At 35.6% G+C, this 26,573-nt stretch overlaps 2 protein-coding genes and 1 pseudogene across 2 annotated transcripts; 1 reads left to right on the top strand and 2 right to left on the bottom strand.

Annotated features, from left to right (window-relative positions):
- Nucleotides 1–3,075: 3,075 nt before the first annotated feature.
- On the top strand, nucleotides 3,076–6,090 carry LOC147287158 (gibberellin 3-beta-dioxygenase 1-like). The gene is made up of 2 exons (XM_086240476.1): nucleotides 3,076–3,708; nucleotides 5,370–6,090. The coding sequence occupies exons 1-2, from the start codon at nucleotides 3,206–3,208 to the stop codon at nucleotides 5,968–5,970; spliced, it is 1,104 nt and encodes a 367-aa protein (XP_086096602.1). The 5' UTR covers nucleotides 3,076–3,205; the 3' UTR covers nucleotides 5,971–6,090.
- An 11,276-nt stretch (nucleotides 6,091–17,366) lies between these two features.
- On the bottom strand, nucleotides 17,367–20,525 carry LOC147287157 (uncharacterized; annotated as a pseudogene).
- A 3,187-nt stretch (nucleotides 20,526–23,712) lies between these two features.
- LOC147287156 (putative 2-oxoglutarate-dependent dioxygenase AOP1) lies at nucleotides 23,713–25,038 on the bottom strand. Its single transcript, XM_086242235.1, has 3 exons — nucleotides 24,665–25,038; nucleotides 24,122–24,443; nucleotides 23,713–23,982 (listed from the first exon to the last, which is right to left on the bottom strand). The coding sequence occupies exons 1-3, from the start codon at nucleotides 25,036–25,038 to the stop codon at nucleotides 23,713–23,715; spliced, it is 966 nt and encodes a 321-aa protein (XP_086098361.1).
- Nucleotides 25,039–26,573: the final 1,535 nt, after the last annotated feature.

Raw genomic sequence — 26,573 nt, 5'->3', positions numbered from 1 at the left:
CAGATATGGGTAGAGATAATAAACTTGATTTTATTTTTTTTTGTATAAATTTTAAAAAGGGTAAATTTCAAGTACTCATTGATTTTGGTAACCGTTGTGTACAACGAACCAACCTTACATATTAAAGCGGTCTTAAGGAAAGTAATATGAAATGAGATGAATTTGATGACGCGCGGTAGAGATACTAAATTCAATTCGTTATTAAAGTTAAGATATGTAATTCCAAGCATTCTCAATCATTAATTTCAGTAACCATTGTGTATAACAACCCTACCTAACTTGCCATGTTTGCGGCACGTGAGGTGCACGTGCATGAAGAATGAGTATGTGCATGTGCATGTGGTGTGTGCATTCACGAGCACGAACACATGTCCCATGTATGACATTGATGGTCATGTCTCATGAAACATGAAAGATACGGCCATATGGGATAGGAGTGCATATATATATGACTCATATGACATCATAATTTATGTAATATAATATTCATAGTTTCTATTGTGTGCCCATGACCACTAAAAAGGGGAAGAAACAAAGAGAAAATAAGAGCTTTGCAACTTCTTGTCTATGGAGAAAAGTAGAAGAAACCAAGGGACAGAGGAAGGATTTTAGGCCAAGTAAACAGATAAAGACCCATTAGAATCAATTGGTCAAAAAAAAAAGACCCATTAGAATCAGATAAGGATTTTTGGAACACCCCTTAAAAATGTTATTTAGTATTAAAAGAGGTGATGGCTTTAATTGGGAGCCCATTTGGGGTCAAATCGGAGTATCGGACAAACAACTACAAATCTAACCGGAAAAACCAAAAGAAACTTTACTACTTTTCTTGGAAATGACCAAATATATAAGGGAAAAGAATGGACGCACTCACTAGTCACTACACATTTAATTTTAGTAGGCGGACAGAATTGCCCTTCCATAAATATGCCCCAAAAGGCCAAAACCATATATTACTTGTCTTATTATATGAGTGCCTTAAATCTTAATGATAAAGAGAACCCTAAAACAACTTGTTGGGTCCCCTAGCCTTACCATAGACTGAAGAGCTAGAAGTTTCATCAATTTCAAAGAGGGGCAATTTGGTCATAACATAAAAGAAAAAGGTGGAGTGGTGGACGAGCTGTTCTGTAGTGAAATAGAGAGATTGGAAGCAAGATTGGAGATCTGACCAAAAAAAGAAGAAAGAAACAAGATTGGGGAGAAGGGGGTGTGTTGATTTAGATGTTTTTCTACTCGAGGACAAGACAAAGGCACATGGAGAGAGTAAACAACCCCTCCTTTCATGGAAACTCCTTTAATTTCAACCGTTAAGATTTTAAAGTTCAAAATAAATCATAAAAGTAAGACTCTTCTATCTTTATAGTTTATATACACATATTAATTATTTAAGCTTGAACTTAATATAAAATATATAAAGAATTTATAATTAAAGTCTTAAAATGATTGTCTACTTCGCTTACTTTGGAGTCATCCCATATTAAGAAAGGATTAAGATGTCTTTCAATTTCCCTCAGGTATATTGTTTATAGCTGTAGTGACCAAGATGACCACTTTTCATTTTTGTTCTTTCACTTGTCCAATGCCATACATACACTCAATCTCCTTTCATTTTTTTGTCTCTTTCTCACTACTCTACAACACCACACACTCCAAACTACTCTCACACACCCAACTTGCGACCTCTGTCTTTTCCAATGGAGCAATGGATACACGGGAAATTAATTACAAGAGGATAATTAGCATTGAAAGTTTGAAAGAGCTAGAAATGATCGAAGTACACATGAATAAAGGAGTGAAGTCTGAAAAAGAAATGTGAATGAAGGAGAGAGACGGGTATAGATTCAGACACGTACATGCGTCTATGATATACAGGAAGTTACACTAGAGTTTACTTATTCAAAGGAAGAAGACAATTGACACTCAAAATTTGAAAGAGAGAAATGAAATATACATGAATAAAGGAGTGCTGAGTCTGTAAGAGAAATGAAATATATGTGAATTAATGAAGGAGAGATAGGGTATATTACAAAGAGAAAAGATTTGGAGCTTTAATTTTTGTGCCTCAATCTGTGCCTTAATTTGATGTGGCAAAATTAAATTAATGGTACACATTACTAATTTTTGTACTACTTATACACATCATTATTTATTTATAATATAAAATTATTTTTATTGAAGGACCATCTTATCCCACTAAAATTCAATTACCCTAATTCATCTTACCCAATTTTCTCTTTTAATTTCTTCTCCCCAACCCTTCCAATCTTATATATATTCCTAATTTATCTTTCATCTCCTCTTTCAATTCTTTAGGTTTTTAACTTTTCATTTTGTTTATTTGATTTTTCCATGTTAAATACAAATCTACAATTGCAGTTGACCATATGGTGTTGCAAGGACGGGGATTGAAATCTGCATTTGCAGTTTGACCATATGTTAAATTCAAATCTGCAATTGTAGTTTGAGGATATGCATGCACATGTTTTAAATGAAATTGAAAGGACCGGAAAGAAGAGGATTGGGGTAGATCGAAGTGGGGTGTTGGGGGAGAGAGAGAGAGAGAGAGAGAGAGAGAGAGAGAGAGAGAGAGAGAGAGAGGGGGGGGGGGGGGCGAGGTTGGAAAGAAGTGGGGGAAGGAGGAATGGTGATGGTGGGAGAAGGGGAAGAAATGAAGAATGGTGAAATTGTGTGTTCTTTTATTTTTTTATTTAAAAGTTTTGTAAGAAAGGATATTTAAGTCTTTAACAAATTTAAATATTATAATTGACATGAAAAATTCATGTCATTAAGGCACAACTAAGGCACAATTTTTTGGGACACCTTAATACTCTCGGATTACAAATCAATTTACCAAATAAAAGAATAAAGAAATAACAAACCAATAAAAAAACAAAAATTCACATAATACATTAATACCCAATAAATGAATTTCATTTTGATTTAGTTTTTCCAACATACCCCTCTCTTTTGGGGTGAGAGGGAGGTTTGGGCAACTTGTCACCATCTTGTCTGCCATCTCTATATATACACACACTAGCTAAGTCATATTTCCATCTAACCTTATCTCTCACTTTACACCATCCTATGTTTTCCAACACCAAGTACCACCACCATCCTTAGACAACAACTACTACTACAACTTCACTAAAAGTAAACCCATCTCCCTCTTTCTCCATTAATTCACATACACATAACCTTCACTATGCCATCACTCTCTGATGCCTTCAAATCCCACCCTCTCAATCTCAACCACCACAAAAGGTACCCAGACTTCAACTCACTTCATGAGCTACCTGAGTCCTATGCATGGAACCAAAACCACGGCTATGAACCATCTCCAGATCACTCCTCATTTATCACCCCATCATCACCTTCAGAGTCTGTGCCAATCATCGATCTAAATGACCCAAATGCCCTCAAGCTCATAGGCCATGCATGTCAGACCTGGGGTGTGTTCCAACTCACCAACCATGGCATCCCGGAGAGGATTGTGGGTGACATTGAGTCAGTGGGTCGGGCCCTTTTCTCTCTGCCCGCTCAGCAGAAGCTCCAGGCAGCCCGGTCCCCGAATGGCGTTTCGGGTTATGGCATCCATCGGATATCTTCCTTTTTCGAAAAGCTCTTGTGGTCTGAGGGATTCACCATTGCTGGTTCTCCACTTGAGCACTTTCGCCAACTTTGGCCCCAAGATTACACCAAATACTGGTATATACTCATAGCACTCACTCGCACAGCTTCAGCTAACTAGCTAGCTCATTAATAATTGTTATTATTTTTGGAACCAAAAATATTCTTTTAACAATTCACGAGCCAGAGACTTATTTGATTTAAAAAAAGGAAAAATATAACCCTCAAAACGACGAAACCAAACTCCAGCCAAAAAAAAGAAGAGGACAACGTCCCAGACTGGAAGATCATCTTGGCCCTATCGTCTGCTTTATTAGTTACAATTATTTGTACCACATTTTACTATCATATCTTTTGTGGCAGATTAGTGATATGTTTTTTTTGCCAGATTAATACATGTTAAATAATTTCTATATCACAAATATATACACCCATTGTATAGAGGTGAAACTCACATATATATATACAAATGAGGTTATTATGAGGGCTGCTATTTGCACACCCTTAAATTTCTTTTTGCACACCCTTTAAAAAAAAAAAAAAAAACTCAAGGAAAAAGACCATTTGGCCCACCCCTCACCCACACACCCCCATCCCCATCTCCCCCCCTCCCCCGTACACACCCCATCTTCCCATCTTCCCATCTCCATCTTTTTTTTTTCTTCTTCATCGTCGAAGCCCACCCCCTACCCTCCACCCTCCACCCTCCACCCTCCACCCTCCTCTCTCTCTCTCTCTCTCTCTCTCTCTCTCTCTCTCTCTCTCTCTCTCTCTCTCTCTCTCTCTCTCTCTCTCTCTCTCCTCTCACCCAAGCAGACAACCAAAAAAATAAAATAAAATTGCAGCGGGTTCGGCGGACCAGTGCCGAACCCGGTGGTTTCGTTCGACAGGTACCCGCCGAATAGAATAGGATTGTTCGGTAGGTACCTACTGAACGAAACCACCGGGTTCGGCACTGGTCCACCGAACCCGCTCCAATTTTTTTTTTTTGGTTTTCTTCTCCGGCGAGCTGGGTAGGTTAGGTGGTCGGCGTGGTCTTGGCGGCTCTGCATGCATGTGTGCAAGTTGGGTGGGGGGAGGAGCGAGGGAGGGGGTGGGTCGTGTATGGAAGTTTGTGGTCTGTGGGGGTGGGCTGTGGGGGTGTGGCAGGGGGAGGGGAGGGCGATGGCAGAGGGAAGAAGAGAAATGGAAGGAGAAAAAGGAAAGGAGAGGGGGAGAGAGAGAAGAGAAGGGAAGGGTTGAGCCGCCGGCAACCCCGCCGGTGACCTTGCCGGCGGTGGGGGTGGCTAAGGGAGGTGTCGGGGTGGGGTGTGTGTTGTCTGGGTTTTGGGAGGGGTGTGTATAAGTTGGGATATTTTGGTAATTGGGAGGGGTGTGTATATGAGAAATGTTAATTGTGGGAGGAGTGTGGTGGTGTGAAGTAAGAAAAAGTGAGGAAAAGGTGTGCAAAAAGAAATTATTGTGGTACGTAACACTACCTAGTTTAAAAGGTTATAAGGACAATTATATCAATATAGGATATACGTCATGAATGTTTACTATCATGCAACTAGCAAAGATTACAATGAAAGCTATGGACCCACAGAGGAGATTTGGTGTCACAAATATCCAAAAGATTAAATCTAGCTACTTGTTACTACTGTTTACTTTGATAAAATATCCATCATAATAGCATCTTTGTTAAGCATTAATGAAACAATATTCTTGTTTACCCTTTTTTGTTTTTTTTGTTTTTTCAGTCATATTGTCAAGGAATATGAGGAGGAGATGAAAAAGCTTGCGGCGAGGCTGATGTGGCTAGTACTTGGCTCTTTAGGCATATCCAAGGAAGACGTCAAATGGGCTGGCCCAAAAGGCGAATTTGAAGCTGCATCTGATGCCTTACAATTGAATTCCTACCCGATTTGTCCGGATCCAAATCGGGCAATGGGCCTAGCCGAACATACCGACTCTACACTCCTCTCAATGGTCCATCAAAGCAACACTAGTGGCTTGCAAGTACTCCGAGAGGGCACCGGGTGGGTCACGGTTCCTCCGGTCCCGGGTGCTTTGGTCGTTAACATTGGCGATCTCTTTCACATCTTATCAAACGGGTTGTACTTGAATGTCTTCCACCGGGTGTTGGTGAACCGGACCCAACACCGTTTGTCAATTGTATACCTGTATGGTCCACCAGATAGTGTTCAAATCTCACCCCTGTCCAAATTATTAGGCCCAAATAAACCTCCTCTCTACCCGCCGGTCACATGGAATGAGTACCTTGGCGCCAAGGCAAAGCTTAACAACGAGGCACTTCCAACACTCCGCCTTCGTGCTCCTCAGTCGATGTATATTCAATAATCGAAACAGTACGTGTACAAGTCTTTCAGAAAAATAAATTTTCTCTGTCATGACAAAAATGTGTAATTTTTGTGGGACAAAGAATTAAGGTCACTTTCCGATACAAAAAATGTAGCTACAATTTTCTAGGTGTGCAGTCTAAGATCCGCTTGATCCATGTGGAAATTGTCTTTATTGTTAGCAAATTTATAGTTGTTCCTGTTATTAAAGATAACATATTAAACTTGCTCTATTTCAAGTAATTTAAAGAATTCTTAAAACCTTTAAAGTAGTAAATTATAAATAAATAAATAAAAGAAATGCAAACACGGAGTCTCTGCTGGCTGCTTAATTGGTGTTCTTTTGTCCTTGGCTTTGATAGAGATGTACTGAAAATCGCCCCAACTTGAAAATATATTGCCAGTAAAGGACACATAAACCGACATACTTTTGCCCCGGATAGGAAGGAAGATCCCCCTCCAATGAATTTGTCATGGTTCAAGATAAAAAGGGCCACAAACTCATAAAGCTATACGTCCATCACTTAGATGGAGCTTCGAAAACGATGAAATAAATAAATTAAAATAAACCCCACATACATAATTTTCTTCTGAGGAATCGATAATAAGTTAAAGAAGAAAACATGAGTCTATGAAGCAATGATTGTCATGTTGATTATCATCACAAAGAATATACATATATGAGATGAGGCCAGAGTTGTCGGTTGTGATATATATATATATATATATATATATAAATATATATCACTTGTTCTGTGTGCGTGTGATTTAATTTATTGAATATGTGGGATGGAGTGCATGCCGAAGTAATGAAGTATTATTGTGAAGGCATATAATTGAATTGTCAGCTGCAGTCAATAGTATTATTGTTATTATGATTTGTATGCTCTAGAAAGAGAGCCTGCAGTGAGTGACTGAATTGAATAATTATAAGCTGTGATGGGCATTGCTGCTTCTCTGCAACCACGTTCTTGTTGGCACTGGCTAGCATGCAACCCTTAGAAATTGGCCGTCCATTATCCTCATGGGACAAGTATATATCAGGCAGTTTTGACCTTTTCGAGTACTCTTGTTTGCTTCCTTTTGTTTTGTTTGTTTGTTTTGTTTTTTTCTCATTTTGTGCTTCCTATTGTTTGCAATTAAACTTGTAATTTTAGTAGGTTAAAGAACATTTACTTCAACATCCGAGGTTTTGAGTTTCAGAGATCATCAACTTTGTGTTCAATTGCTTATAACCGATTTTGGTGTTTTTCCATCATCAAAGATGGCTTTTGATTATTCAAGGATCCAAATCCGTGCTGTTAACTTGGTGAGACCAATTACGTACGTATATATGGGAAGCCACGCATTAATATGTGTCTATTGGGTATTAAAATCTTTAACACATAATTTCTTATAACAATAATATTAGAAATGCCAACTATTATTTTAGGCTTACTAATATGTGACAGATAACATGAATAAATAATGTCAAAAGTAGGCCCAAAACATGAATAAATAAAAAAGACTTTTGGATTATTTGCTTTCCTTATTTTTTTTTGTTTCAGCCTTAACTGTGTACATATTCGGACAACAAAAAACCTAGAACTGTGTAAATATAAATTTAAGGGGTTTATGTAATTCTACTAATGTACGAAAACATGGCTAATGCTAAAAGTCAACAAAAAACAAGTAGAGAAAAAACAAGCAAAGAACCCGAATTCAATGAGAAACTACTACATATATCAATTAGAATTTATATGGTTGAGATAATAGTTGATGCTTCTAATACTACTCTTTTCCTCTTTACAAAAAATGAAAAAAATAAAAGAACACTAGTCTTCTCCTAAGTGGCTAATCCTACATTCCTACCACAGTACCATGATGACATAATAGAGTGCCGAGCTCACCCTAAGTGACTAATCTTGCCAAAAGATGTTTTTGGTCCTTGTATTATAGCTGAGTCACACTTTGGTTCTCGTCATTTCAATTTGTATTTTTCAAGGATCGTGATTCTATTAATGTCTCAATCAGGTTTAAACTATCAAAATTATCTACTTCATAGCCAATCAGGTGGTGCCACGTTGACATTTTTCGTATCGATTTTGATAGATTGGATCTGATTGTAACACTAATAAAAATACAGTTCTTAAAAAAAATAAATTGAAATGACGGAAACCAAAGTGCTACTCAAGTATACTACAGGGACTAAAAACGTCTTTCGGCCTAAAAATTTAGCCATTTAGGATGGGGCCAGCTTGTGGACCTAGGCTGCATCTCACCCTAGTTTTTCTCCAATGATGGTATTGGAGAGAGAGAGAGAGAGAGAGAGAGAGAGAGAGAGAGAGAGAGAGAGAGAAGATTCTCGATTACTTGACAATTAATGCTACCGTGGGCCAACGAAGACAAATGGATGCAGTTGGCTGGATGCAGTTGGCTGGGTGCAGTGATGACATGGTGGAAGAGCCACAAAAAAATCAAGTTGCCATGTAAATCTTTCGCGTTGTTACATGATCTTACATGTATTATACTATTATCTGACTATATACTAATTAATCTTTTGAAGAAAAAGTGTTTCTTAATGGGAATCTTATTTTGTTTTGGTCTCACCTAGCAAGTCTATCAAGACTCAAGAGTAACTACTTCAATATTCATTCCATGATTCTTCAATAGAATTTCAAAACAACATATATTTTTAAGAATATTAAATTCAGCTCTCAAAAAAATTGTATTACATGCAATCATTCTGTTTTGGTTCTCTGTCTAACATTAATTGGTTGAAGTGATTTTCTTGTTGGTATAGCCTATCCAGATGGATGGCTAAAATATATGTACAATTGTCTATGCACACGTAAGCGATTGTGAGCCATGATGGAGGTGAGACGTATATTTGGTCTCATACCTGATTAACATACGGATACAGGCCAATGACCCACACGAGTGCTTGGAAAATCATTAAAATGAACATCTTTTATAATGATCGATTAAAATAATTAACTTTTACACCTCTAAATTACCAAAACTATTCTATCAATAATGAGTTTGATTGAAAACAGGAGAAAATAGAATTGACCCAGAATCCATCATTCATAATTAGTAAGAAAGAAGGAAAGGAAGTGTTTGTTTGTTTATATGTTAATCAAATGATAAACTAGGCAAAAAGTCTCATCATGATTGGTTTATTTACTTGAAATGAAAGTAATACATGAAAAATACAAAAATACAAAATTAAGGATGTGATTCTGCTTGTTGGGTACCCTCAGCATCTAACAAGATATGCACCAACCAAAAACAAATTAAATACGAAGAGAGAGAGAGAGAGAGAGAGAGAGAGAGAGAGAGAGAGAGAGAGAGAGAGAGAGAGAGAGAGAGAGATTTCAGGCTCTCACCTGTCAATGCTAAAATTTAGACATAATGAAAATGAATGAAATGAAAGAAGGATAAGACAAAGCAGATCTTGCTTCACTGTTGGATGTGCTTAAATTATGTTAGGGCTTCATGGGCTACAAGCTCGCGGCAATAAGTTTTAGCCCAACAAATTTTTATTTTATTAATATTTTAGTCCATCCCATGTCCCCATCTAAGTTTAGCTCAAGCCCAGCAACCCAGCAATAAGCATCCATGTCCACCTGTGCCCATTGCCCCACTCCAATCCAACCCCGATCGTTATCATTAATTCCTTCAACGTTTATTAACAACAAGGAGTTAAATTTCAAAATTTTCGGCGAAAATTTCATTTTTGGGGAATATGGAAATTTTAACACGAATTCGTCACTTTTTCGTCAATATTTCGCGGAAATTATCGAAATTTCGCGAAATTTTCGAAATTTGGGGAAATTTCGCTCACAGAATCTTCTCCTTGCTGGCGTGTGACCGGACCACCATTCCTTCCAGATCTGGGCAGCCAAGAGAGGGAGGGAGAGGAGAAGGAGGATGAGATCGGCGAAGAAAAGGACGAACTGAGGAAGACTGGAAGAGATCGGGGGGAGGGAGAGCGAGGAGAGAGAAGAGAGCGACTGGCATAGAGAAATGAGAGGGAAGAACTTCTTGGCTTGGATGCGACTAGCTGCGCCTGGGAGAGAGAAATGAAAAGCAAAAACTGAAGAAGAAAGTGCAGTGGAAGCCAAGAAGGAAAGAAAAAAAGAGAAAAGGAAAGAAATAAAAAAAAAAAGAAAAAGAAGAAAAGTACAAAGTGACCAACTGACCACTCACGGGCAGAAGTGGAACACACTGAGCATTGACAAACTTAAACATTATCATAGGAATGCATTTACTAAATTTTGAAATGTTTACCATTTTGGTGTGTCCAAAACGACATTGCCGAGTAATGACCACACACGAGACACGCCATATTTTTTTCATTTTTGGCAAGTACACTGGGGAAGGCAGGAAGGAAAGAAAAAAAAGAGAAAAGGAAAGAAAAAAAAAAGAGAAAAGGAAGAATAGAAAAAAAAGAAAAAAAAAGAAAAGGAAAAAAAGAAAAAAAAAAAGGTTTAGGGTTGATTAGGGTTTGAGGTCTTTGGGCAATTGGAAAGAAAAAAAAGAATTTGGGGTTTCGTTTGATTCTTTTGGGATTTCGTTTAATTATTTTTAAACCCTAAATCATAATACATTTCTATATAAAAAATTATTAAAAATACTCTAAAGGGTATAAATCCTAATATCTTATACCATATCCTAAAGAATATAGAATATCTAGGGTTTAATGTAATATTAAGGCATATAAAGTATAAGGTTTAGTGTATAGATTATAGAGTATAAAAAATATACTAATTTTATTTATTCATTATATTAATTTTATTTAACAATATTTGCTTCCAGTGCGCATTATATTCATCACATATCACATGAAACCTACCATATAATTTAGTTCCTTCAATATTTTTTTATCAATATAATAGATAATATGTTAAATAAACATATAGTAAAGTTTCATTCAAAATTTCAGTATTTTAATAGCAATTTCCATCGTTTCCGTTTAATTTTTGTTGAAATTTAAAAATCTTCGAAATTTCCGTTGAAATTTCCATCGAAATTTCCTCGAAACCCGAAATTTTATTCCTTGATTTAACAATGACATTAATATTAAAGTTATTGTCAATGACTAACTATTTGATTTAGTGATTGACTCACAGTTCTCTTTTTGTTGGAAGTGTTTTTGAGTTCAAAACTCATGTATGATAGTTGTTAATCAAAAAAATATTAAATAAGACCTAAAATGGGTCCAAATATAAATAAGTAAAATATTGTCAACTAAAATCTAAAGAGTTGAGATAAAAACTAACCATGCAGTACCCTCTCTTTTATTAAGTTAATTAGAGCTCACAACCTTCCACTTTCAATTAATCTTATGTAGCAACAACAAGCTATAGCAACACATGAATGTTCTCAAATGTCAATGATCATTTGGTTTAGTAGTGGTACCTAGTCTCCCTTTTATGGGAGAAGATTATGAATTCAAATTTCATGAACGAAAGTTTGTTGGCTCTAATATAAAAAAAAAAACTCAAACAAAAATGAGAGAAAACCCCTTTAATTCTCCTATTCGTTTCGTGTTGTGCCATGCTTGTGCTCGTGTCGTATTTAGCACATATTGTTCTCGTGCCATGCCATGCCAAATAGGCCAAAAACTTCAGACCAACGCGACTTGATCATTAATTTACTTGTGTTGTGCTCGTGCTGGCCCAACCAGTTTCGTACTCGTGTCATGTTGTGTCTGTTTTAATCGTATCGTGTTCATGCTTACCCAACCAGTTTGACACCTCTAGCTACTTACCCCTATAAGAGAAGTGCCTTAGTAGCCACCATTATGCCTTTTCCCTCCCATAAGTTTATTCTACCGATTCTAGGATCATAAAAATGATTAACCAATCCAAGGATAATAGTAGGGTTTAGGATTTAGGGTTAGGGAACAAGTTAGTGGAAGCATATTGGAACAAGTGGGACAAATCTCAACCAATCAATGCTAGAAAAAAAATTAGGGTAATTTATTTCAATAACCCTTTTTAATATGCAATAAGCTTTTTTGACCATTTCCTCCCAAAACTTACTTTTCTAACACTTTTACCAGTGAAAATGTTGAATTTACCATCGCAATAAAAAACCCGACCTTATGTACACCGCGCATTCGACAACGTACTAGACCAGAAATTCGACCACCTTCTTCTCCTTTTCCGGCGATCGTGCATTCCACAATTAAACTAGAAAATTGACCAGTTGCTTCTTCTGGCCTCTTCCGGTGATGACGGTCGCAGTTGATCAAAAAATAAAGAAGAAGATAAAGGTTAAAGAAGACGAGCAATAAGAGATTGTTCAAGTTCAAGGGAGTTCTGGGTTTTCGAATCTAGACGACAATCTTTTTTCATGGCAAAACAACCTATTACCACCATCCTAGCAGATTCAACCCACCACCATCCTCCACCTCCCCTACCAACCTTTAATCTCTGTCTTTCTCTCCCATTCTCTCCCAACCTACTTAGAGAAAACACCCAGATCTCTGGGAAAAAAAGCTTTTTTTTTTTTTTTTTTAGATTTGAGTTGGGAAAGAAGGGAAGAAAGATAAAGAAATGAGATGATGGGTTACTGGCTAGTGAGGGAGGTGGGGTCAGCAAGTGGGGAGGGGAGGGTTTGGGTTGTCACTCTCGGCGACTTTCGACTTCTCCATGGCTGCTGCAGGAAGAAGGTGGAGGAAAAGCAACTGGTTGATTTTTTGGTCGGATGTGCGGTTTACATACGCACTACAAGAAAAACATATTTTGACGACGAAACTTTGGGAGACGAACTCAAATTCGTCGCCCAAAGTGGCTTTAGGCAACGAACCATAATATTTGTCACCTAATCCCATCAAGGCTTAGGCGATGAACATTTTCGTCGCCTCAAATTACGCGCCAAAATGGTGCTTGGTCCATACTTTAGAAGACGAAATTTTCAATTCTTCGCCTAAGGTGACTTTGGGTGACGAACCACTTCGTTGCCCAAAGTCACTTCAGATGAGGAATTTGAAAGTTCGTTGTCCAAAGTAGTGGAGGTTTATTTTTCATTTTAAATTGTAAATAGTTTGGTGGGTCTATAATTGACACAAACAGCTCTTGAGATTTTTTGTATTTGTACATACACTTCATCAGGTCTCAAAAATTACAGCGAGACCCTTAAGGTTTTAAATCGTTTTCGCATAATCCTTTATGTTAAAATTCCATCCAAAAATATCTCCGAATAACAAATTTAACCTTAGGGTTCATTAACACCCCTTAAGGTTTATTATATTTTCACATAATCCCCCGAGGTTTAGTCTTTTTTAACGTTACCCCTTAATCACAAATGTAAGTGGCATAATCTTGTAATAAACTAAAATAACATTTATGAAGTTAAAATAATATTTCTCAATAGTAATTTTTTTAGGGTTTTTTTTAAAAGCCCACTTGAGGAATAGAGTTGATTTTGCCGGCCACACGCTACAGTAAACCCGGTCCACTTTTTAAAACACCCAACACATGCGGAAGAAAAGCCATTAAAAAGAACGTAAATTATGTTCATGCCACCGCACATCAATTTTTTTGTTTGACCACAGCACGTTATTAATTACTGGTTTTGTTCCTTACTTTTGTACCTCCTATGCAACTACCTGCTGCCATGTGTCTTCTTTTTTCCTTTTTTGCTGTAACCTACCTACCAACTGCCATGTGTCTTCTTTTTTTGCAGCCATGTGGCCCATGTGTTGTTGCTTTAAGCTATTGCACTAACTCATACTGTCATACATCTCTTTTATCTTTCTTTTTTAACTGAATAATGGGTATAGTTTTTTTTTTTTTTGGCAAAAGGATATATACATGAGTTTAGTTGATTCATTGTTACTATTCAATAATGGCAATTAGTAATAGCTATTGTGATTGTTATAATGCAGTTGGATGTTACTAATAAAGAGTAACAGTCATAATAGTTACTGCCAAACAGTAATAATATATAGAAGAAATTACAGATTTAGTCCACTTATTTTATACCTAGTTCAATTTTGGTTCACAATCTTTTTTAAGTTTTGTTTTGGTCCACTAATTGTTTCATTTGTTCAATAAAGATCCAGATTTGTGACTTTAAATCATTTGGGTTGTGTTTTCTTCAATTATAATTGAAGTATAAGTTATATTTCATCATTTCTTAGTCATAAAAACAAATTTGGAGTATTATAATATAAGAGAATTGAGATTGGGTGAAGTTTAAAAAATTGGCAGTTTCGGGTACTCTATTTTGGGGTCAATTATCTTAAGTTTAAGAACTCCAATTTGAATGATCTTTATATGGTTGTAAAGAAGAAATGCATAGCTTTAAAACAAGTATATGTTTGCTGAATTTGGGTGAGATTTGATAGGGTAAAAAGCATGCCAAATTTGAGAAAACAAATCTGGACCTTTATTGAACAAGTGGAATAGTTAGTGGACCAAAACAAAACTTAAAAAAGATTGTGAACCAAAATTGAACTATGTATAAAATAACTGGACTAAATCTGTAATTTCCTCTAATATATAACATGTTATTATTGCTTGGTAGTAACAATAACATGATGCAAGCAATAACAATAACAAATTAACAATAGCCGTACTTATAATTTCGATTTTATGTAAAAAATGGGCAAAAAGCCTTGCACATTCAACTATTAAATATGAAAAAATAACGTACATGTTGTCACTGTCAAGCAGTAACAACCATGACCTTACTTATATTTTTATTGTGTGTAAAAAATTGGTAGAAAGCCTTACAAATTGAACCAATCAGTACGAAACAATCATAATAAATCAAATCTCAAACCCTGCTAAAAATTATAGTAACAATAATAGCTTCACTTACATTTTTTATTTTAAGCTAATAATTGACAAAAAAAACCTTATATATTACTGACAAATAGTAACAATCATAGCCCCTTACATATTGTTACAGTAACAACTATAACCTTACTTACATATTGTTACTGACAAGCAGTTAACAACCATAGCCTTACTTTCATTTTCGATTCTATATAAAAAATGTCAGAAAGCCTTACACATTAAACCAATCAGTATGAAACAATCACAATAAACAAATTTCAAACCCTAAAAAAAATCAATATCAATGAAGATCTTATAAAAAAGATTAAGTAAAATATTTAAATATCAATGAAGAGACAAACACTTATAAGAAGAAATATGAGCACTTTAGGCAAGTTAATTCAATTTGAAGCCCAAGACATTATAGAGATGTCAACCACCGCCATCAGGTGAGCAAAAAAGTTTACTCAATTTGTCATATGGTAATGGAAATTATAAGAATTCTAGAGATCTGAACATGCTTCGCCATTTTATGTTGATTCCCTGCATCAAAATGATTAGATATATTATTACCTGACAGTCCTCCAAGCCAGACATGATGACAACTCTAAGATGCAATGGAACTTTCTGTATGTTTCTTCCATTTGTTTATAGTAGTGATAATAGCATGTGTGCTCTCCTTATGGTGTCTGGACTTGCTTCTGATAATCCAATGTACTTAATCTTCCCCTCCTCTAGTAACTTCTTCAGCTCCCCCATCTACCTCATGTACGTACGTAAATGATCACAAAAATTCAATTTCAAGGTAAAATCAATACACCTGTTATAAATTTGAACTGCATCAAAAAGTTTAGAGAAAATTACAGATTTAGTCCAGTTATTTTATACCTAGTTCAATTTTGGTCCACAATCCTTTTTAAGTTCTGTTTTGGTCCACTAATTGTTTCACTTGTTCAATAAAGGTCCAGATTTGTTTTCTCAAATTTGGCCTGCTTTTTACCCTATCAAATCTCACCCAAATTCAGCAAATATATACTTGTTTTAAAGCTATGCATTTCTTCTTTACAACCATATAAAGATCATTCAAATTGGAGTTCTAAAACTCAAGATAATTGACCCTAAAGTAGAGTACCCAAAACTGCCAATTTTTCAAATTTCACCAAATCTCAATTCTCTTAGATTATAATACTCCAAATTTGTTTTTATGACTAAGAAATGATGAAATATAACTTATACTTCAATTATAATTGAAGAAAACACAACCCAAAAGATTTAAAGTCACAAATCTGGACCTTTATTGAACAAATGAAACAATTAGTGGACCAAAACAGAACTTAAAAAAGATCGTGGACCAAAATTGAACTAGGTATAAAATAAGTGGACCAAATCTGTAATTTCCTCAAAAGTTTAACAAGAAAAGCAAATTGCTTACATCCACTTTCCTTTATGGATACTGAAGCATCAATTCTATGTACATAGTACGTAGTGATCAATATAATCCACACCAAGACGCTTTCGACTAGCCTCACAACTTGATCGGACATAATCAAGACCACCATTAATGAAACACAACATTTGTGGGATCACTGTGTCCATTCTAACAATGCCGAATTTGTGGCCAATTGGATCTTCTCTCTGGGCCATTGCTTCAATGCCAATGCAAAGACACAGTACAAATTAATGTGAAATAACAAACCTAACAGGAACAAGATTGAACGAGACATCAAAATTGAACAGCTCACTGACGCATCAACTAAATTCATATCAAGGCTTTACTTTCATACTGGACTGAAAGCTAACAATGCAATATCGCACTTCAGACTATAAGTTTGTTGGGCGACCAATAAATTCTCTCCAAATTTTAGTTATACTCACACAGGCACACACAAATAGCAAGGGGAAAACGTGAATCTATAGCTGAAAACCCTAAGCTCTGTTGGTTCCATGAATTTCAAAACCCAATTTTTCTTTAAGCTGATGGTCAGAACCAAATCCACTTACCCCTAGACAGAGTCCTCTGCTTTCACCGTCAACGGCAATGGCGAGCCTGAAGCTTCTCAAAGTCCGATTCCTCTCTCTGCCTGAACTATGGAGCAATATGGGTAGGGAATGTTGGAGGATATGTACGGAATGTTGTCTGCTGCAAGTGCAACTGATTGTAATTTATTTCCCTAGTAAAAGTGTAAAAGAGAAGAATAAATACATTAGTTTTCAATGAGGTTGATAGTTGGTCCTAGCTATCACCTATGCTTGTGAGCCACTAACTGTTATTTTGTTCGGGGCAATCTTGAGTCTATCTCCTATCTATTTCATTCTCACCGTCTTTTTTGTTTTTTCAATGTTTTCTGGTAAATTGAAACTCAAACATATTAGTCATTGAAAAATATATGAACTGGACTACATCTCTTACTTTTAGGGGAACATTTATGATCGAAAAGATAGAAATATTACAACATTTATTTAATTAAAAGCAGACATGGAAGTAGGTACATTAATTATACAATACAAGATTCCGAGATCGACAAAAGAAGAAAACATGATTGATCAAATGCATAACATGTGAATTTGATCGATAACTACTCAAGTCTCTAATTTCTATAATAACGTATATTTTCTTTTCCAATCAACATCTTCCTTGCCAACGAGCCACTTGCGATGCAATTTTTAGTGCTACCTTGGCTTTGATGTCATCAAATAATTGAAAATAAGCATACCTCCATGACTTTTTTATGAGCAATGTGCCACAAACACCCCAAAAGCCTATGATAAAGCCAACTATCACGCTCACATAGAACCACAATACTTCGTTATGATTTTCATCCTCATTATTATCTTTTGCATCCTTCGTAGAAGTGTCATCTCTTGGGCACTTATTTAAGAGAGGAACCCCACACAATAATGAATTCCCCTCATAAATGGATGGATCATTGAGTGTCTCTAGTTGGTTGCCCATAGGAATTCTTCCTGCCAAGTTGTTATGAGACAAGTTCTAGTGAGACAAGGAGGTTAAAGACGAGAAACTTGGTGGAATCCGTTCTGAAAGATGGTTGTGTGAAAGATCAAGAGTTTCGAGCCAATGCAAGTTTCCAATCTTTGAGGGTATAGTTCCACGTAATTGATTCCTAGACAAGTTCAAGGTACCCAATGCAATGAGGCTGCTTATTTCTACAGGGATTTCACCTTCTAAATTATTTGATGATAGATCAATGCTCATTACCAACCTTAGAATGCTGTTATAAACAAGTTCTACTCCTTTTATTGCCAGTGTGGTTTGCTCATTATAAGTAGTGAAGGATAAATTGTGATCAACATAGACCAGAGAAGTCAGATTATTCAAACACTTGGGAATAGTACCCGAAAGGTTGTTGTGACTGAGGTCGAGGATGTGAAAGGAGCCAAGATTGCACAATTTTTATGGGATATGCCCAATAAAAAAAGTTGGATCACAGTCGTAGCAAAGACAACATGCATGGATAGATGTGATTCGATCCATAATGATGCGTTTGGATGAAATAATTTGAAATTACTAAGGAATTAAAAAATGACGGAATTTAAAACGATGTGATTTAAAATTCTAGAATATATAAATTCTCTTGTTTAGATAACATGTAAACATAATGAAGTTTAAATATGAAATTTATGGTAGTTTTAATTTTTGATGCATCAATTAAAAAAAGTGATGGTGATGGTAACAACAATAAAAATTATGTTTATGGTGAGTTGACCATATTGGTAGGGGTGATGGCCCACAAGCGGTGGGAGAAATGGTGGCGGCTAAAATTGGGGTGTTGGTGGTGGTGGGGGTGGTGGCGGCGGCAGCAGGGGTGGTGGGGTTAGTGGTGGTGATGTTGGCGGCGGTGGTGGTAGTGTCGGCATGGTCGACACGACTTATTTTTCTTTTGTAAAAATTGAAATTTTGAAAATGACACCAATTTAGGTGGAATTTAAAGTTGGAATTTACAGTCTTCAAATCTCAAGTTTTTTTCCACCTAGAATTTACAAAATTCTGTATTTATTGACCTAAATAAGGAAATTAGAACATGTAATTTCTTAAATGCTGAGTTTTGTTTAAATTTCAAGTTTTTTTCCTCCATCCAAGCACACCATAAAGGTATGTTTCCAGTAAATTTGTTGCCTCCAAAATCAATACTCAACAAATCAGAGCAATTTCCCAAGGAAGAAGGTATTTCACCGCTAAAGTTGTTGTTGTTGAGCTTTAATATAAGAAGAGAACTTAAGACCCCTACTGAACCGGAAATATTACTAGAGATATTGTTATTTGCGACATCTACAACCCATATATTCCTACTCCCACTCCATGCATGAGGAAATTCTCTAGATAACCGATTGCTTCTCAGGGAAATGACGTTCAATTGTTGCATGTTGCAGATTGAGGGTAGGATAATAATTGTCAACTGATTTTCAGAAAGATACAATTCTTGCAAGTTAGGCATCAGCTGTCCAAGATTCTAGGGAATTGGCCCCGAAAATGAATTGCTTTCAAGATCAATGTATGAGGCATTAGTGGTCCAGAGTGGAAGTGGGCCCTCAATTTGATTATGACTCAAATCTATATCAACTAAATTTGGAAAATTCGATTGGAGGGGAAGCTTCCCACAGATTTGGTTGTAAGATAAATCCAAAACTTCAATTTTCGAAGATTTCTTCAAGAACCAGTCCTCTGGTATAGAATCTGAAATTTCAGCATTACGGAGGCTCACATAGGATAGGTCTATTTGAGATTGAAGCCATACGGGAAAGGTAGGACCTACTTGGCAGTTGCGAAAGATAAATGTTCGGAGCTTGAAAGGAGGAACCCACCTATCATAAGTCACATTGAAAATGAGGGACATGTGTTGGTCTGTGCCTACTGCAATATCTTCTAATTTTGTGAGATTTATGAAATGGGCTTATGTTAAAATGCCTTGCCATGAATTCCCATACAAATCTAGTTCAACTAGCTCAGAGAGTTGTCCCAAACTTTCGGCAATGAGAGTGGCAGGTTTTTATTAATTTGGCAATCAGACCAATGTAACTCTAACAGTGAAGGAAGCATGTTAATATCATATAGCCAACTGACTCCTATGCTGCCAAGGTTTAGCCCTCCGAGATTGAGGTACTTTAGGGAAGAGAGGTGAGAAAGCCAATTCAAGTTTCCGGAAGGTATTTTCAGCAAGGAGTAGTACTTATCAGTACTACTGAGGTCAAGATAGTTCAAGTTTGATAAGTTGCGCGCCAAGATGAAGTGGAATCTCTCCCCCAAATGATGCGGATGAGATATTGAGATACTTCAAACTTTTAATCTGACCAAAGAAGTTGGGAATTGGAATCCCTTGAAAATCATTCATGCTTAGGTCTAGGTAATTTAAATGCTTTAGGCTAAGCAAACAAGGATTGATCTTACCCCCCAAGAAAGACCGTTCGTAAGCCAATTCGTCTCACTCTTTGATGTCACTGGATGGATACGTATTCCGGAGGTTCATCTTCACAATGTGACCTGTGCGATTGTTGCATGAAATTCCTTTCCATTGACAACATTTGTACCCACCTAAGAAGAAAGCCGACCAAAAGGATCAGTAAGATCTTCTTTAAAGGTGAGAAGGGCAAGTCTCTCTTCCTCAATGCATGAATTGATCACTCTGCTTGTTGGAAGCCCATCACCCAAACACAAATAGAGATGACTAGTAGTGTGAAGATATGAAGAGTAGGCCAAAAACAAAAAGAGCAAATAGCGAGAAATATTGTGGTGATAAGTGGGGTTGAAGTTAGCGTAGCTACCCATTATACAAAGCTTTCTTGATTTTGTTGGAAATGGCTGGTTATTGAGCACTACAAGTGAATTAAGGGCTGGTTCGAATTTATAGGCTAGAAGCGCATAAAATATTAAAATCAAGGGTTTTTGTTTTTCATATTTAGTACTTAAACTTTGATTATTGTCTTAATGTGGTACCTAAACTTTTATTAATTTGTCTCAATTGAGTACTTAAACTTTTATTTTGTGTCTAATACATACCCATGTGAATTTCTGTTAAAATTGTTAACACAAGTTAGGTACAATATGATCACTTCAAAAAATTTATATTTTAATTATAATTATTTTTTTGTTTGTTGTGTTTTTTTTTATAATTTTAAACATATAAATAAAATAATTAAAATATACTTTGACTATATTGTCCCTAACTTTTGTTGACAATTTTAACAGAAATTCATTTTTGGTACCTATTAGACACAAAATAAAAGTTTAGGTACTCAATTGAGACAAATAAAAGTTTAAGTAACACATTAAGAAAATGGTCAAACTTTAAGTACTAAATATGAAATAAACCTTAAAATCAATGTTGCCCAGATTCCAAGTCCGGCCTCAACCCATTTTACAGCCCAATTAATCTGTCCCACCCTGAAGTCTGCAAGGAACGTGAAAGAGGGGCCAAGTCTCCATAACATGAAAGAACAATATATAAAGACATAAAAGCTCATAGACCTTGACCCCAAGTCTCCCAAATTTTGGGTTTTTTCTTGCATTCTCAAAATTGGTTTTTTTTACCAAGCATGTTCTGTTTTTCCTTAAATCTATTCATGCACTGGATATTATTAATTTGTAGAGGCTGAAGGAAGCTAGCAAAGGACCAATTTCAACTAATTAATAAATTAATAAAGGTGGGGTTGCCAAATAGTACAAAGGACGTGCTCCAATGGACCGGAAGAAGACTGTCCTATATAAAAAACAATTAACTGGTGTACGTAGAAACTTCTTAAAGTGAAAAAATTGTGGTTTAGGGTCTATTTAGTATTTAGATGTAAAATATTATCATCGTGGATATTTTTGTTTCGTATTTTTCTTTTTCGTAAAAAAATTGTATGTCATAATATTACTTTGTGTTTGTGGATAAATCCACCCGTCTAATTTGACCAATAATAAATTGCCATGTAGCTAAGTCAACCATTGGGTGAAATGTTCGTGCTATCTATTGGACCCCTACGTTAAAGAGTTTGGAGATGAAGGCCCATAAGAAGCATCAGATCGATTAGAGCACATATGTTTTGTGTCATATATATTAGGGCACAAAATTTTTTTCTTAGATATATATTACAAATTTAAAAATTATGAATTCATCACATAAGAAGTGTTATGAATCTACTCATCTTTTGCTCGTACATTTTTTAATTTATAATACATAATTAAAATTAAAAGTCAAGCAAAAAAAAAAATTAGCTAGATCCGTATGATCTACAGATTGGGCATGGCTTTCATAGCACGGCAAGATAAGAATATCATAAATCCTGGGAATTCAAGCCTAAGTTTAGTCAAAAAAAAAAAAAAAAACTTCAGGTGCTTTCCCAGCACAGTGAGTTAAGAATAATTAATCATCGCTGGTCCAATTAATTTGTGGAATTCCAACTTTTTTTTAATCACATGAATATGACTTGCTTGTGTTATTTAACTTTTCCAATTAAACCGTACATGTAACAAACGAGCATAGCAAAACAAATGAATAAGCTAACCACGCGCATACATGCAGCAGAGAGGCATATAAAAACAAGTTTAACAGTACGATATATAAAAGGTACTTTGGTCTGAAAATTGGAAAATGGTTAGAAATGTAAGTTTTGGGAGGGGTGAAGGTAAAAAAAGTTTATTGTATATTAAAAGAGGTTATTTAATAAAATTAATCACCCAAAAAATTATGCGAGCCACTAACCAATAACTTCATTGTAGTATAGTGGTAAGTATTTTCGCCTGTCTCAGGGACGACACAAGTTTGATCCCCGGCAACGGCATTCCTGTTTTTTCATCTGTTCTGCCTTCACATTTCATATGGTAATAATTAATCAACTCTATCACTTGCAGCAATTGTTGTGTTCACTCCCAAAAAAGGATAAAAATGAAGCACCCCAAATATATATATATTAGATAACGAGACTAATTACAAATAAATCAATTAAATTTTTTACAATTACATTTAATTTTAATCAATCCATTTTCTCATAATTTCATTTTAATCACTATTAACCAAAATGAAAAAAGTTAAATTTCAATAGATTAATAAACATATATTATTATTCAAATTTAGATTTGTATTAGGTTTGTGTTTGATTGCTACGCAGCAAAACGGCTTAGGGTTGCACAAAATCCGAGACCTAAACTCTAAGCCATAAGCTCTAAAATCCTAATTATAAACTCTAAACCCCATTTATATATAAACTTTGCACCCTATTTCTATACTCTAAATTAAATTAAGGGCAACGTCATAATTTTATGCTCATAAGTATTGAAAAAACAGGGATGAGCAAATTGATATTTTCCAATGTACCAAAAGACATGACATCATCAAGTGGATGGAGTTTAGTGACTAAAATGTGATATACTTTGAAAACTCATTGACCTTTATGGGAAACTAAATTTTTATTGATCATTATGTAATATTGAAATGTTTTATTGATTTAAATGTAATTTGCTATAGATAATGAGGTTTTTAAATAATTTTTTGGGTGCTACTTTAAAGTGTGATATTGTGAAAAAAGTGAAACGTTATGTAAATATATAAGCCAGTGGTCTTCTCACATGCAGGCTTGTGAGATTGTATTTAATTTATATATTTTAAAAAAGACAGGGGTAGTTTATTTATTTATTTATTTTTGAACTTGGGGATGTGTAATTGAACTGTGTCTCTCTAATATTGTCGAAAAAAATATCACTTGACAAAAGGAGATAAATTAACCATAGATATATAGGTAGGTAATACAATTGATATACAATTATACATTATCACATATGATGACAGAGCTGCATTGCTAACCCAAGCCTCGATCAGTTGGATTCCCACCCCTAAGCCCACCCGGCCTTAAAATACTTACTCCATCCCTGTTTTTTTTTGTTTTTTTAAGAAAACTTTTTATTCACTTACAACATTTCTTATACTGCCACTTTATGCAAAGGAACATAATTTTTTGAAACTGTACGTAATTTGCTAATTACACAAAGCCAACTCTTGGACACCACAGTAGGTCTTCAAAGCAGCTTGAGCTCTCTGGCCAGCCTCTGAATAGTAGAATCCAAGAAATTGAACATGATCAAAGGGCATGAAAAGCAAAGGGTGCTCTTCATCCACAACCTCCTCTGGGGCTTTTATTATGTAACCTTCCTTAGGGATAGAGAACAGTCCAGTGGAGTACCTTGCCTCATTCCCAGTCATCATGACTCGATGGAATGGAGAATGCAGTCGACCATTTGTCCATGCCTGCAAAATCACCATAATACAAACATTAATATCTTTATAATTTTTTATTATTTGGGTACGTATATTTGAATAAGATTTTGTTTCCATTAAACTCAAGTGTTAGATTGGATTAAATTTTTTTTGAAGGAAAGCAACTCACGTAGAGAGAATCACCGACCATGGCGATGAAAGAGTCCGGCGAAGGTTTGACATTGATCCAGTTGCCATCTTTGGTTTGCACCTCTAAACCGTCAACTTGGTTTTGATACAAAATGGTGACAATGTTCTTATCAGTGTGAGCATTTAGCCCCAACTTAGCCTCTCTTGTTTGCGGCCCCTTATATTTCATCACTCGAAGGAGGTAGTTCGTCGACCCCATGTGTTCCTCCAAGTATTTCTCAAGTCCCAAGCTCTCCAGAACCATCCTCCTGATAATTTGATCTAGCTCCGATACTTGTTTTGAGAAGGATTCTATGGTTTTGCTGCCGCCAAAAAACAAAAGAGTTATGGACCCTAAATATTTAATCATAAAAATAATTAGGGTAATATTGTTCTTCTGTGAAGTTATATGTTATCAGATTGTCTATCTACTATACATCCAAACAATAATGTATTTGATCTAATTACATATAGTTCAAAATTGACAGCCTGTTCTATATGACTGTAAATTGTTAGGAGAGATCGAAATTAATGTTATATGTACCAAAAGCTTGGGTTTCCTTGGGACCACAAGATGTTGGTCAAGCTTTGAACTTGTTCATAGACATTTGCATCATCAACACCCATGCTTTCATATAGTGGCACCATGGGGTACTGCCCAACATAGCCATGGTAGGGTTTCTTAGAAACATTTCGTAGTTTGGTTTGTAAAGGGAGGTCAAAAAGCTCTTCCACTGCTTCAAATATGGCCTTTCGAGTGTGTGAAGGGACTTTGTTGAACAAAGCCTCAAAGCAGCCATACTCTTCCAGTGCATTGCGGACTTGGGCCTTTACTGAGGCCCAGTCCGCAGTGCCTGGATTGAGGTCTTGTTTTGAGAAATTTATAATAGGAAGTTTGAGAGGGGTTCCTGAGCTCATATTGGATATTTTTTGCTGGTTTGATTAATAGTGGGGGAACAAGAATTTTTAGCTAGCTGCTTTTCTTTGAGACTTTGAGTTTTAGATGAGTTCTTAAGACTGGACTTGGCCTATTTATACAATTTTGATGAACGGATATGGCGTGTTATTGTGTAAGGGGGAAGAGGATAAAGCAAGCTGACAAATTAAAATTTAATTAGAATAAAATATGATAAAGGTATATTTGATGGGAATTATTAGAATAAATTATGATGTGCCTTGTGAAATTATATCTTGGAATGAAGTAATGTATAATTAACATTTTTAAAAAAATACTATTTATGTACAGATAAATAGTGTTACTGCAATTGCAGTTGCGATCCACATGAAACGTAAGTCGAAGGTAAAAACAAAAGCCCATCATATAAACAAAATATTTTTTTATAGAAAATTAGGATTAAATACCAAATCTCAATAATTTTTTGGTATAGCATGAAGACCATATAATATTTTAATTGAATTACTAAATTTAAATATAGTTTTTTAGATTAGGTCACAAATATGTTGGCACCTTTGATTTGAGCCTTTTCTATTTGACATTTTTGTCCTTTGGCCCACTTATGATGAATGTTAGTTAAAATTTATAGGGTTTTGACAAAATTACCCTTGATACTTTTATATTATCTTGAAAATTTGCTAATGTAGTCTCAACTTCACATTTAGTTGTAACTGTACGACACTCACAACTTTAAATTTAGTTGTGACTGAACAACAGTCACATCTAAGTTGTCAGACAGTCACAGTTAAGTTGTGACTTGATTGAATTATTTTTAGAGAAATTATACTACAATATAGTATAAATAGAGGTCAAAACAATACTTACTCAAAATAATACATAGTATAGTGGTGTGAGTTGTCTCTTTTAATTTACCAAGACAGTCACATTTAAGTTGTGACTGAATTGATTTTTTAAATATAATATAGTATAAATTAATGTAATATTTGTGATGTAATATTTTTTTTTAATTGTAGTGGCATGTGATGTAATATTTGTAAATTTTAATACCTTTTACTTTATTATTTTGTTTGACTTTTCAACTAGTACTTAATCTAAAATGCTTTTTAATTTTGGTACCTAAACTAAAAAGTTATTAAAATTTAGTAGTTAAAATCAAGGTGTTAAATTTCTAAATTTTCGGCGAAATTTCGCCGAAAATTTCGATTTTTTGGGGTGTCAAAATCGAAACCTCAATTTGTTAAATTTTCGGGATAATTTCGGCGAAATTTTCAAAATTTTCGAAATTTCGCCGAAAGTTTCGCCGGGGTGCTCGATCTGGTTTTGGAGGTGAGATCTGGGTTTTGGGAGAAAAATGGGGGGTGCGGCAGGGGGGAGATCGAGGAGGTGGCGGCGGCAGGGGGAGATGAGGGAGAAAGAAAGGGCGGCAGGGGGGCAGCAGGGGGCGACGGCAGGGGGCAACGGCAGCAGGGGCAGCAGGGGGCGGCAGGGCGGGCGACGGCAAGGTGAGGGTGAGGATGGGTAGGAGAGAGAGAGAGAG

The sequence above is a fragment of the Dryas octopetala genome, chromosome 4 (assembly GCF_963921425.1).
Source record: "Dryas octopetala chromosome 4, drDryOcto1.1, whole genome shotgun sequence".
NCBI lineage: Eukaryota > Viridiplantae > Streptophyta > Magnoliopsida > Rosales > Rosaceae > Dryas > Dryas octopetala.
Note: the sequence above shows the minus strand (reverse complement) of the source record. Positions and strands in the feature narration are given on the sequence as shown.